Source organism: Mustela nigripes, chromosome 5 (genome assembly GCF_022355385.1).
Source record: "Mustela nigripes isolate SB6536 chromosome 5, MUSNIG.SB6536, whole genome shotgun sequence".
Taxonomy (NCBI): Eukaryota; Metazoa; Chordata; class Mammalia; order Carnivora; family Mustelidae; genus Mustela; species Mustela nigripes.
In genome coordinates this window covers 123433858-123445688 of record NC_081561.1, presented here as the reverse complement: position 1 = coordinate 123445688, position 11831 = coordinate 123433858, and the positions used below count along the sequence as shown (strand labels likewise).

The window sequence follows — 11831 nt, the reverse complement described above, 5'->3', positions numbered from 1 at the left end:
ACCTGGATTGGATTCTTTCAAGTTTCAGTGCTCAAATTCCTGTTTTTACCTTGGCTTGCGCTCAGCTTCTGGGCAGAGCTGACAAGTTGGATTTTTCCCTGCTGGTTTCCTCATAATTCATTTCTTCCACACTTTGTTCGTATTGTCAAATTTTTTTGCAACTCACAAAATCAAAGTCTGGATTCCCCACTGGGATTTGCCGTCACCTTGACGCTTCAGCACTGTACCAAAGAAACGAAAATTTTCTTTCATTATGTCATCACTGAGATTTTCCTTAAAGTTCCTTCTTTCTGTCAGGTGGTAAGTATAGGAGTATAAGACACAAGATAGAGTGGTGTTTCGCCCTCATGAAGTCGCCCCAAAGGGGAGACAAATAATTAAGCTACCTGCATTGATAGGAAACGTGTATTCTATTTTGCATTTGAGTTTATTCTAAGTTTGACACATAAAAATATACTATTTCAGCAGTTCATGCATCTGCAAAACAAACGTACCAAAACTAAAATGAGGAGGAGGATGGACTTAAGAACTGTGCAAAACTCCAATCCGCCATATAGGAGAGTGACAAAAATGAAAGAAGCGCTGCTCTCCCGTACAACTTTGGCTGGCCGGAGAGGGCGTGGGGCCACAGAGCAAGTCTCTCCAGGAACTTCGGGGTGCGCCCAGGGCCGGCCTCGCCTCCCGCACTCACCCCTGTACCACGGCGTCTGCGTAGTCTGGGCGTGGAGTCACCCGCGCACCCAGCGTGGCTCCGCCTCAGGCGCGGAAGGCGGTCGGCTCGGAACTACTGTTCCCAGAAGGCTGTGCGAAACCGGGAGGGAAGCGGCGGCCGTGGCAGGAAGGGCGCGAGCGGCCGCCTCGGTGTCCCGTCAGTGGCGGGTCCGGCAGTCCACGGGCCCCCGGCGGAGGAGGCGGCCTCTAGCGGCCCTGCAAACGGGCACCGGGGCGGGATGTAGGGCGCTGGGTGCGGAGGCCGCCGGCGCGGCGGGGTGGGCGCGGAGGGCGCGCCGAGGATGGAGAGAGCGATGGAGCAGCTCAACCGCCTGACGCGCTCGCTGCGCCGCGCGCGCACCGTCGAGCTACCCGACGGTGAGCGGGGCAGGGGGTTCGGGGTGTCCAGGGCAGCCTTGTGGTGGCGGGGGCGGGGCTCGCGCTGAGGCGAGGTCGGGTGGATAAACTAACCCAAAGCGGAGAAAACGCCCACATTTACTTTCCTTAGCTGGGAGGGGCCGGGCTGGAACCCCCGACTACCCCTCGACCGCTGCTCCCACCCAGGCAGGTGGGAGTTTGGGGGAGGGTCTGGGTTCTGTGGGCGCTGGTGCTGGAAGAAGCAAGACAGAAGTCTCCCGACCGTCGATTTGGGGTTTTGGCAAAGGGGCAAAAATATCAGTAGGATGGCCGAGACCCGGATTCAGAAAACATTACAGTTGTGGGTCATTTTAGTGTCGTTGCTAGCTGGGGGTAAAGAGATGCACCAAAATAGTTTTTTTTTTTTTTTTTTTTTACTTTAAGCTGCAGAGCGGGAATTAAGTAGCCTTTCTTTTCTTTTCGGAAATGGAGAGTACTGTATTTTGATCTTTTGGCAGACAAAAGCGTGTTAAATATCAAATATGTACCCTTAAAGTACTGTGCGCCTGTGTGTACACACTTTGAAACGATGCCTGCCTGTCTTCATTCTTCATTTATTCATCAGATGTTAAGTTTGTCTTGGGGACCTTTTACAAAGAGGAATAAGGCACGATCCTCGTAGTTGAGGAATTTTAGTTCATCGTGCCAGGGTTTCTTTAGGTAAAGAAAGCACTAGCAATAAGGAAGGTGAGGATTGAAGCTGTTGTGTTTGCAGCCTCACGAATTCCTACGTTTCAGTGGCAGTGGGAGGTGGCAGTCCTGCCTCTGTGGCCCAGGGAGAGACGGGTTAGGAGGCAGGAGCTGGTGATTTTTTTTTTTTTAATGTATTAGTGTATCTTTCATTTTTCAAAACTTTCTTTGAATTGCTGCTGGAGAGGTGATTTGTAGGTTATAGGAGACATCGGGAGGGAGTCACGTAATAATAAATGTGGGACTGGGAACTTTGGGGATAATTTTCATGAAAAAAATCCCTCCCTAGGCTCTGTTTAAGATTAAGAATAGTGTTGATTTGTTTGACTTTCTGAAAAATAATTTTCTGCTTGGTGCTTTGCTAGTATGAAGTATTTGACTGAAAATAATTATGATTTTAGTAACTGGACTTCCAGCTTGAGCTACTTTCCATGTTTTCTTTCCAACTTTTACCTTCGCATCCATTTCTTAAGTGCTGTCCTCATTCATTTCCCACAAATTACTGGTATAGGTTAGTGAAGAACATAGCATGCAGAGTTTCACTGACTTGGCAATTCTGTTGCTTAGCTTATATCCCACTATATTTTACACAAATATGATTTAGAAGACTTTGATAATGTTTCCTGGTCTTAAAACTAAGTAATATATTTCCATTGTAGAACATCTCAAGAAAGAAAAATTCAAAAATTTGTTGTTCTGCCATTCAGTAATTAACGGTATTTTCTTTATTTCCTTCTATTATCTTTTCTGTCATTCTCTACCAAATTAAGATCATACTGTATATAGTCTTTTATTTTGCTTTTAGAAAACATCACTTTTTAAAATATCTTTAAATATGCCTAGTGACCTTGCAGCTTTTCATAGGATACATGTAACAAATACTGAATTTAATTTTTGTTTTGATAATAGCATTTATGAGGAGTAGCTTTGTAGTTTTTAAGTCTTAGTCTTCTTTTAAGTCTTTCCTTATGATTAGAAGTAGAAGAAGATTTGTAGATCTAATTAAATCAACATTTTTAAAGCTCTGAGTATCAGCCTCTGAGCTTACTTTTTAGAATGTTCCACCAACAGTCTTGAGAGCCCCTGGAAACTAGAGTAGTAGTAAAAATGAAACATTTTCCCGTGTTGCTAGGCAAAAGTGAAGTCTTGGCTTTCATTTTTTTTTTTCATTATGATGAATGGTGCTCATCTTGTTCCTTTAATTTGTCTTCGTCCTGATGGATCTTTCTTTTTGAATTCTCTGAGATTGGCTCTTTCAAGTACATATGTATATGTGTTATAAAAATCCAGATTGTTGTGTTTGCATTGTAAAGACTGGACAGAAGTTCTGAGATTGCTCTGTATTTGGAAAATATTTAGATACTTATTTTGCCTTGTTAGAGTTCAATGATTAATAAGCACCTAATTGGAACACATTACTAAGGTTGGAAAGTTTTTAATCAGCTTTTATTCTGAAATTAACTTTGTTGCATAGGGTTAAACTGCAGATTTGATTTACTGAACTGGATTCTGGTAGAGCACTTTTATTGTTTCTTTGGGATGATGAAAACCTGAGTATTACCTCTAAATATTATCACTAAATAATGGAGTGCAGGTTGTTGAGTCATCCTGGACAGGGCTAACATAAGAATATTCTTGCGAGAGGGGAAATGAAGAATAAGCTATTACTCTAGGGATATAAATTCTCAGTGGACTTTAAAAAATTGGTATATAGTGTTTGATTCTGTGGAAAAAATAGTCTTTACTGAATTTACAGTGACTATAGCTTGTTTTGTAAAATAATGGAACATGAGCCCATATTAGCATATATTTGAATGATGATTAGGATGATAATCAGTATTTTATAGAATTTATTATTTTTTTAAAAAGATTTTATTTATTTATTTAAAAGACAGAGATCACAAGTAGGCAGAAAGGCAGGCAGAGAGAGAGGAAGGGAAGCAGGTTCCCTGCTGAGCAGAGAGCCCGATGTGGGGTTCCATCCCAGGACACTGGGATCATGACCTGAGCTGAAGGCAGAGGCTTTAACCCACTGAGCCACTCATGCGCCCCTGATATTTTAAAAATTACTCCCATTTGGGCTGCCTGGGTAGCTCAGTCCTTAAGCGTCTGCCTTTGGCTCAGGTTATGGTCCTGGGGTCCTGGGTTGGAGCCCTGCATCGGGCTCCTTGCTCAGCGGGGAGCCTGCTTCTCCCTCTCCCCCTCCCCCTTCTTGTGTTTCCTCTCTCACTGTCTCTCTCTCTGTAAAATAAATAAATGAAATCTAAAAAATAAATCAATCAATCAATAAAAATTTCTCCGATTTGATAGTTTAAAGAGAAATAGTGTATAATGAATCTGAGCTCCCTGTTCTTTAAGGTTCTCCTTTTAGTTGTGGAGTTCTGGAACTTTATCAGCTAATCAGAATGGCCAACATATCTAAAAAAGTGAGAGATTTTTTTTTAATCAATCTGAAAACTTTAATTATATACCTATTTCTTAAGGTGTCTTCCTGAGCACGTGAGAACAAATTTTATTGTTCTTCCATAGTGTAGTATTTCCCGGGTAGGCTCCTTCTACCATCATAGTTGTGGTTATATTTATTTCCTCATACCATTTAGTGTATGTGAACTATACTTTTATAAGGTTATATGTGAATTAAAAAGTGAGATCTAGGGACGCCTGGGTGGCTCAGTTGGTTAAGCAGCTGCCTTCGGCTCAGGTCATGATTCCAGCATCCTGGGATCGAGTCCCACATCGGGCTCCTTGCTCAGCAGGGAGCCTGCTTCTGCCTCTGCCTGTGCCTGCCATTCTGTCTGCCTGTGCTCGCTCGCTCTCTCTCCCTCTCTCTCTCTGATAAATAAAAAAATTAAAAAAAAAAAGTGAGATCTATATATAAATTTTGTCTAAACAAACACCCTGTTAAATAAAACCCATGTGAACCTTATGAAGCTTATGCTTACTTAAAATTAGGTATGAACTTGATTTTTAAGTTTAAACATGAGGGTACTTCCTGTTTATGACTGTGCTTATTATGGAGAGACTTAATGAAATTGTCATGGTTTGGAAGTTCAGATGTTTATTGGGGCGTGTATCATATGAGAGATAAAGTATGTTGCCACGCCCAGGGAGGCGTAATGCAGTATTTTTCAGCTGCTGGTGGTGACTCACTAGTAGTTAATGAGAGCAATTTATTGCAGTCAGCATTTTAAAAAATGAAATAGAAGAGAATAAAACAATTTAGAATGTATTGCACATAAACAACTAAGTATTGTATTGTAGACCTTTTGGTTACTGTATGTAGTATACTGGGTATACTGTAAGATTTTTATTGTGTGTCCTCTGCAATCAGACAGGTTTGAATTCAAGCTTAATAACCTAATGTCATCATCACATGCTTATTACTTACTTTGGTGCTCAGTTTTTTTGTTTGTAAAATGGGGATAATAATAGTACCTACTTCATAAAAGTGGTTGTGACGAATAGAGAGATGATGTATGTAAAGTGTTTAGAACAGTGCCTTTAAGATAATGGTTTAAAACATGTGGGCTGTTAGGACTAGGATTTTTGGTATTATTATTTTTTTTGTAGTGAAAGAATTGTTGCATTTTCATGCTGAACTTGTGAATAGTCCTGACTAGGACCAAATTGCTTTTCATGGATATACTTAAAATTAGTGAAATAATGAATGAAGATGTGAAGAAATGGTGATAATTTTTTTCTTTCTCTGCGGTATACATTTCTTCAATATATATTTCTAAATATGTGAACAGCTTTATTTAAACATAATCACAATACTGTTGGTAGAGCCAACACAAATGACAATAATTTTTCTTATCATCAAGTCCCTATTAAGTTTTTTTCTCTCAGAAACATCCTCCTAGGGGCACCTGGGTAGCTCAGTGGGTTAAAGTCTCTGCCTTCGGCTCAGGTCATGATCCCAGAGTCCTGGGATCGAGCCCTGCATGGGGCTCTCTGTTTAGCGGGGAGCCTGCTTCCTTTCCTTTCTCTCTGCCTGCCTCCCTGCCTATTTGTAACCTCTGTCTGTCAAATAAATAAGAAAAATCTTAAAAAACAAAAAACAAAAACATCCTCTTACAGTTGGTTTTTTGGATCAATATCCAGAGTCCACATATTATATTTGGTTGATCATCTCTTAAGACTCTTTCAATGATAACAATTCCACTTTTTCCTTCTTTTGTTAAAACTTTATTTTTAAGTAATTTAAGACTTACAGAAAAGTTGCATAAATAGTACAGGTTCCCCCTCTCCCAATTTCCCATAATGTTCACATCTTGTTACAACCGTAGTACACTTATCAAAACTAAGGAATTAACATTGGCACAATACAGTTAACGGCATTACAGACTTTATTAGAATTTCGTGAGTTTTATCAATATCAATGTCCTTTTTCTCACTTAGCATCCAATCAAAGATACTACCTTGCATTAAGTTGTCCATGTTTCCTTAGCCTCCCCAAACTGTAATAGCCTTCAAACTTCTCTTGTATTTAATGGCCTTGAGACTTTTTAAGAGGACTGCTTGGGTATTTTGTGGAATTCCCCTTAATTTGGGCTTGTCTGATCTTTATTTATACTGTGTTGTTTTTAGTGGATCATTGTATCAGTGGCTATATGATATTACATGATATCAATATGTATTATATCTGATGATATTACCCTTTATCAGTTGATCAAGGTGGTATCTGCTGGGCTCTCCAATGTAAATTTTCCTTCATAATTAGTCAGTATTTTGGGGAAATACTTTGATACTATGCAAAAACCCTTTTTCCTTCTGAAAGTTTAACTCTTTAATTTTAGTATTGGCATTAATGTTTTAAGAGTTGTCAGGATTACTTCTCTGTAAATAACTTAGAAAAAAACCATAAACCTCTAAAATGCATTGAATTGAGATGACCATTGGTAATATATAAAAATAAATCCAAACAAGGCTGAAATTTACATGAGTATAGTCTAATATCATAAATATTGTTGACTTTTAACCTTTTCTTTTGGATCTTATCTCTGTGAACTTATTCTATAAAAGTTATAAGTGAAAATGTGAAAAATCAGATTTTTAATGCTGTTTTGTAAAAGCTTCTAAAATAATTTCTTTTGTTATAATATTGGCATGAAGCAAGTACTATGTATATTTAATGTTTAAAAATTATTTTAGCATTTATATCTTTAATGCCCATGTATCTATAATACCCATATATGCTTAAAATTCCCCCAACCTACATATAAGTTTGATAAAACATGAAGTTGGTAAACACTTCTTTGGAAGTAAAAGAAATTTCTGTTGTTAAAGCTACAGAAAATATTAGGTCTTATTTTCCCCATCACATCCAGAAGCTAAGCACTTTGGTGGTGATGTAAAGAGGCGTAATATTAAGATAAGAAATTTTGCAAATTTTGAAATGCCTCTGGTATTCTACACTATCTTTATTTATTTATTTATTTTTAAAATTTTATTTATCTATTTGACAGAGAGAGATTACAAGTAGGCAGAGAGAGAGAGGAGGAAGCAGGCTCCCTGCTGAGCAGAGAGCCCGATGCGGGACTCTATCCCAGGACCCTGAGATCATGACCTGAGCCGAAGGCAGCAGCTTAACCCACTGAGCCACCCAGGTGCCCCTACACTATCTTTAATCTTCTTTCCTGTCTTCTCACTTTTTATATGGAATTAGGAAAACTCTGAGGCAATTTTAAGGATCACCCTTTGGAAAAAAATAGGACAAAAATTAATTCTTTCTCTGTTTTTTGTTTAGTTTTTGTTTTGTTTTGTTTTTTACTCAGATAATGAAACTGCTGTTTATACATTAATGCCAATGGTTATGGCTGATCAGCACAGGTGAGTGCCTATTTCAGATTTAATCTTTTTTGTATAAATATGCAAAAGAAGGGCGCCTGGGTGGCTTGGTTGATTAAGTGTCTGACTGTTGATCTCAGCTCAGAACTTGGTCTCAGGATCCTGAGTTCAATACCTGTATTGGGCTCCACACTGCACGTGGAGCCTACTTTAAAAAAAGAAAGAAACAAACAAAACCCTCTCAAAACTTAAAAAATATAAATTTACCTGTGTTGTGTACACATACATGCATGCACACACAGTTTGGACATAGATGTTGTCTTGGGACGTGTTACTTAACCTCTGTCATAGGTTATTGTCTGTGAAATAAAAACCAAGATTTTCCAAGGTCCATCTCCGCTATAAAATTGTATAGTAAGAGATGTTCTGAATGAATTATCAAATATTAAGTCAGTTATTTATTTGGCTGGTCACTGACAATTAGAAAAACATTGTGATGGTTTCAACTAGAGATCACTACTGATATTTATTGCAAAAGGTTAGGGTTGATGGACAACTTAACTTTCTAATGTTCTACTTTCATGTTCTTTTAATTGATGTGTTGTGGACACTTTTTACAGGAGGCATATGAGATCTAGTTATCTGCCGGTGTGATAAGATGTTTATATTTGTAGCAGACAGCTCTGCTGTGCTTAGCCATTCGGTAGTTGATGTATAAAGGTGACAAGGAAACTATTTTGAAACAAATTTAAAATATAATTTTTTGCTTTAAACTCCTTTTGTGCTACAACTAAAACATATTTAAATCTGATTTTCTTATTTGGCCAAAATTAATATAGATAGGCTATGTCTTTTTTAGATGAGCAGATGAGGAAACCTTCAACACTAGTTTTTAGGTTACTGCAGTTGCCTTTTTTTTTTTTTTTTTTAAGATTTTGTTTATTTAAGAGACACAAGCTGGGGGAGAGGTTGAGGGAGAGGGAGAAGTAAACCCTCCACTGAGCAGGAATTTTTCCCAGTGTGGGGCTCCATCCCAGGATCCTGGGATCATGACCTGAGCCACCCAGGTGCCCCAGTGCAGTTTTTTGGATGAAACTGCTGGCTACCATGCTATGCTTAGAGGATAGTGCTTTGTATTTTGGTTGATGTGGGACAGAACTTTTTGGATAATTGGTTAGAGTAACTAAAGGACTATTAACTTGCATTACTATGTTTTTAAACAGTTTTATTTTCAGCATCGACTCCTTTATTTTCTTTTGGCTTAGGTCTGTTTCTGAGCTACTATCAAATTCAAAGTTTGATGTCAATTACGCGTTTGGACGTGTGAAAAGAAGCTTGCTTCACATTGCGGCGAAGTAAGAAAGATATTTTGGATTAAAGTCTGGTCTAGCACAGTGATCAGTAAGCTTTGGATCAGTGTTGTCCCACAGTAGTTATGGGAAGAGATGAGAACAGACTGCTGAATGGTTCCTTATTGTGTTGAAAGCATAGTGTGCTGTGTTTGCATTCTTTTTCTTGATACCTTAAGATCAGACTCAAGTCTCCCATATACTGTCTTAGCTTGTTCTAGATCAGATCAGTAGGTTGTCTTTCCTGGATATACTTGAGAGGGTATATTCACTGAAATTTTTCTCTCATTCTACCAGTATGAAATTTTGTTAACTGCACATGAAGCCATTGGCTTTATATTTTTTACTGAGGTGTGCAAATGATTCTTATCCATAATCTTCAAGTATGTAATCAATTATCAGTTAGTTGATATCTAACTTCCTTTCAGTACTTAGATATGTTAAAATTAGTTTTTCATAATAAATTTGGCTTCTGAAAGGTCAAAGCATTGAGAGTACTATGTGTTTTTTTATGTATTAATACTTTATTTTGCTTTATTTGAGTATCTCAAATACTTCATAGCTTTCATAGTAGAATGTACTTTCTTGAAAGTAATGGATATTTACTATTTGTGACGGAAGTTAAATTGTAGGTTATTAATGGACCTCAAAAATAATGTGTTTAATAGGGCTTTTTGTTTTTTTAATTGAGGTATGTCAGCTGTGACTGTTTGTTGAATGTATCTGAATTGTCTTTAATATTGTTTTAGTTGTGGATCGGTGGAATGCTTGGTCCTGCTATTAAAGAAAGGAGCGAATCCTAACTATCAAGATATTTCAGGCTGTACACCCCTTCATTTGGCAGCTAGAAATGGGTAAATATTTTGTCTCCTTGAGTAGCTTAAGCTGTACTATCTGTTAGGACTGACAGTATTCAAGGCACTCTTTGGTGATTTTTTTTGTCCAATATTTGCCTTGGGAAGAGGATCGTGGGTCATTATATTCAGTATTTAAATAACTGTCATATTTAACAATTTATTAAATTGTTTACTATTATTTTTTCTTGAGAATATACTTGAAGTTTATTTTTATTTGTATTATAATGATATTTTATTTTTAAAAAAGATTATTTATTTTTTTGACAGAGAGAGGTCACAAGCAGGCAGAGAGGCAGGCAGAGAAAGAGGAGGAAGCGGGCTCTCCGCACAGAGAACCCGATGCGGGTCTTGATCCCAGGACCCTGAGATCACGACCTCAGCCAAAGGCCGAGGCTTAACCCACTGAGCCACCCAGGCGCCCCTGATACTTTATTTTTTAAAAAGCATCATTGTTACCTCTTTGTTTTGGTGTCCTTTTTCCTGCTGATTCTTTTCCACATCTATTTCCATATCTTATTGTCCAAATCGCTTGTTCAGTTAATTTTATTAATGGAATTAAAGACAGAGTAAATATACCCAGCTTATCTTTTATGGGCTATACCATAGTAAGCTTTCTAAATTAGGGTAGCTTACTCCTCTCAGTGCCAAAACTTACTTTTCCTTTCTAAATGAATAATGTCTTTACTACCCTTCCTTTTGAAATTTTTTATTAAATAATTTTTCCCCTTATAAAAATAGTATTTCCAAAATGTAAATTTATTTTTCCTTTTCTTAATAATTCTGGTCTTCATTATGAACATGTTTATGTTATTGCATGCTGTTTTATTCCTTTAAAGATTTATTTGAGAGAGAGAAAGAGAGAAAGAGAGGTACTTGAGAGGTAGAGTGGGGGCAGGGGCAGAGAGAGAGAATATCAAGCAGACTCCCTGTTGAGCATGGGGCCCTACAACATGGGGCTCCATCTCAGGACCCTGAGATCATGACCTGAGTCAGAACCAAGAATCAGACACTTAACCAGCTGAGCCTCCCAGGTGCCCCCATTGTGTGCTACTTAAAACCCTACTATACTTTTTATGACTTTCTTTCTCCCTTTTCTGTGGAGAATTTCAGGTGTCATATATCTGTATCTGCCTCTGCTTACCACTATTTTTTATGTCTTAAAATTTGTTGGACTGAGGGGTGCCTGGGTACCCAGGCTTAGTTGGTTAAGCATCTGATTCTTGATTTCGGCTCAGATCATGATCTCAGAGTCCTGTGATTGAGCCTCACATTGGGCTCCACACTCATCAGGGAGCCTGCTTGAGATTATCTCTCTGTCTCCCCTCACCCCCTGTTAGCCCTCTCCCCCTCCGACCCCTGCTCTTGTGCAGGAATGTGTATGTGCATGCACACTGTCTCTAAAATAAGTAAATCTTTAAAAAAAAATTCTGTTGGACTGAGAAACCATACCAAATAGCTGGAATTATGTTTAAAATGAAAAAAAAAAAAGCAGTTTTGATTCAGGGCTTGAAGAACTATGTTTATAAACATGCTCCAAATGATATAAAACTTCTGTATAAAAGTATATTCTTGGGACACTGGAGTGGCTCAGTCGGTTAAGCTTCAAATTCTTGATCTCAGCTCAGGTCATGGTTTCAGGGTCGTGAGATCTGGTTCTGTGTTGGGCTCTCTGCTGGATATGGAACCTGCTTAAGATTCGCTCTCTCCATCTCCCTTTGCCTCTACCCCTGTCTTTCCTCCTCACCCCCCAAAAGAATAAAAGGCATATTCCTATGCGTCCTTTTTTTGTTCTTTTTTTTTTTTTTCTTAAGATTTTATTTGTTTTTTTACTTGTTTGAGAGAGAGAAAGCGAGCATGAGTGTCAGGGAGAGAAGGGCTGAGGGAGAGGGAGAAGCAGACTCTCTGCTGAGCAGGGAGCCTGATGGGGCTCAATCCTGGGACCCCAGGATCGTGGCCTGTCCTGAAGGCAGATGCTTAACTGAATGAGCCACCCAGATGTCCCTCTTTTTTTGATTAC

The 11831-nt window shown here is 38.6% G+C and overlaps 1 protein-coding gene across 5 annotated transcripts in view; it reads left to right on the top strand.

Moving 5' to 3' along the window:
• Positions 1 to 813: 813 nt before the first annotated feature.
• HACE1 (HECT domain and ankyrin repeat containing E3 ubiquitin protein ligase 1) overlaps positions 814 to 11831 on the top strand; it is a 116313-nt gene continuing 105295 nt past the window's right edge. For 2 of the 5 annotated variants that reach the window (XM_059401120.1, XM_059401118.1), the window contains exons 1-4: positions 814 to 1089; positions 7596 to 7650; positions 8874 to 8963; positions 9707 to 9811. In XM_059401120.1, coding sequence (XP_059257103.1) covers positions 1014 to 1089; positions 7596 to 7650; positions 8874 to 8963; positions 9707 to 9811 — 326 coding nt within the window. In that variant the 5' untranslated portion in view covers positions 814 to 1013. Of the gene's footprint in view, positions 1090 to 7286; positions 7428 to 7595; positions 7651 to 8873; positions 8964 to 9706; positions 9812 to 11831 lie in introns of all 5 variants that reach the window. The other 3 variants (XM_059401119.1, XM_059401122.1, XM_059401121.1) reach the window with 3 other exon arrangements.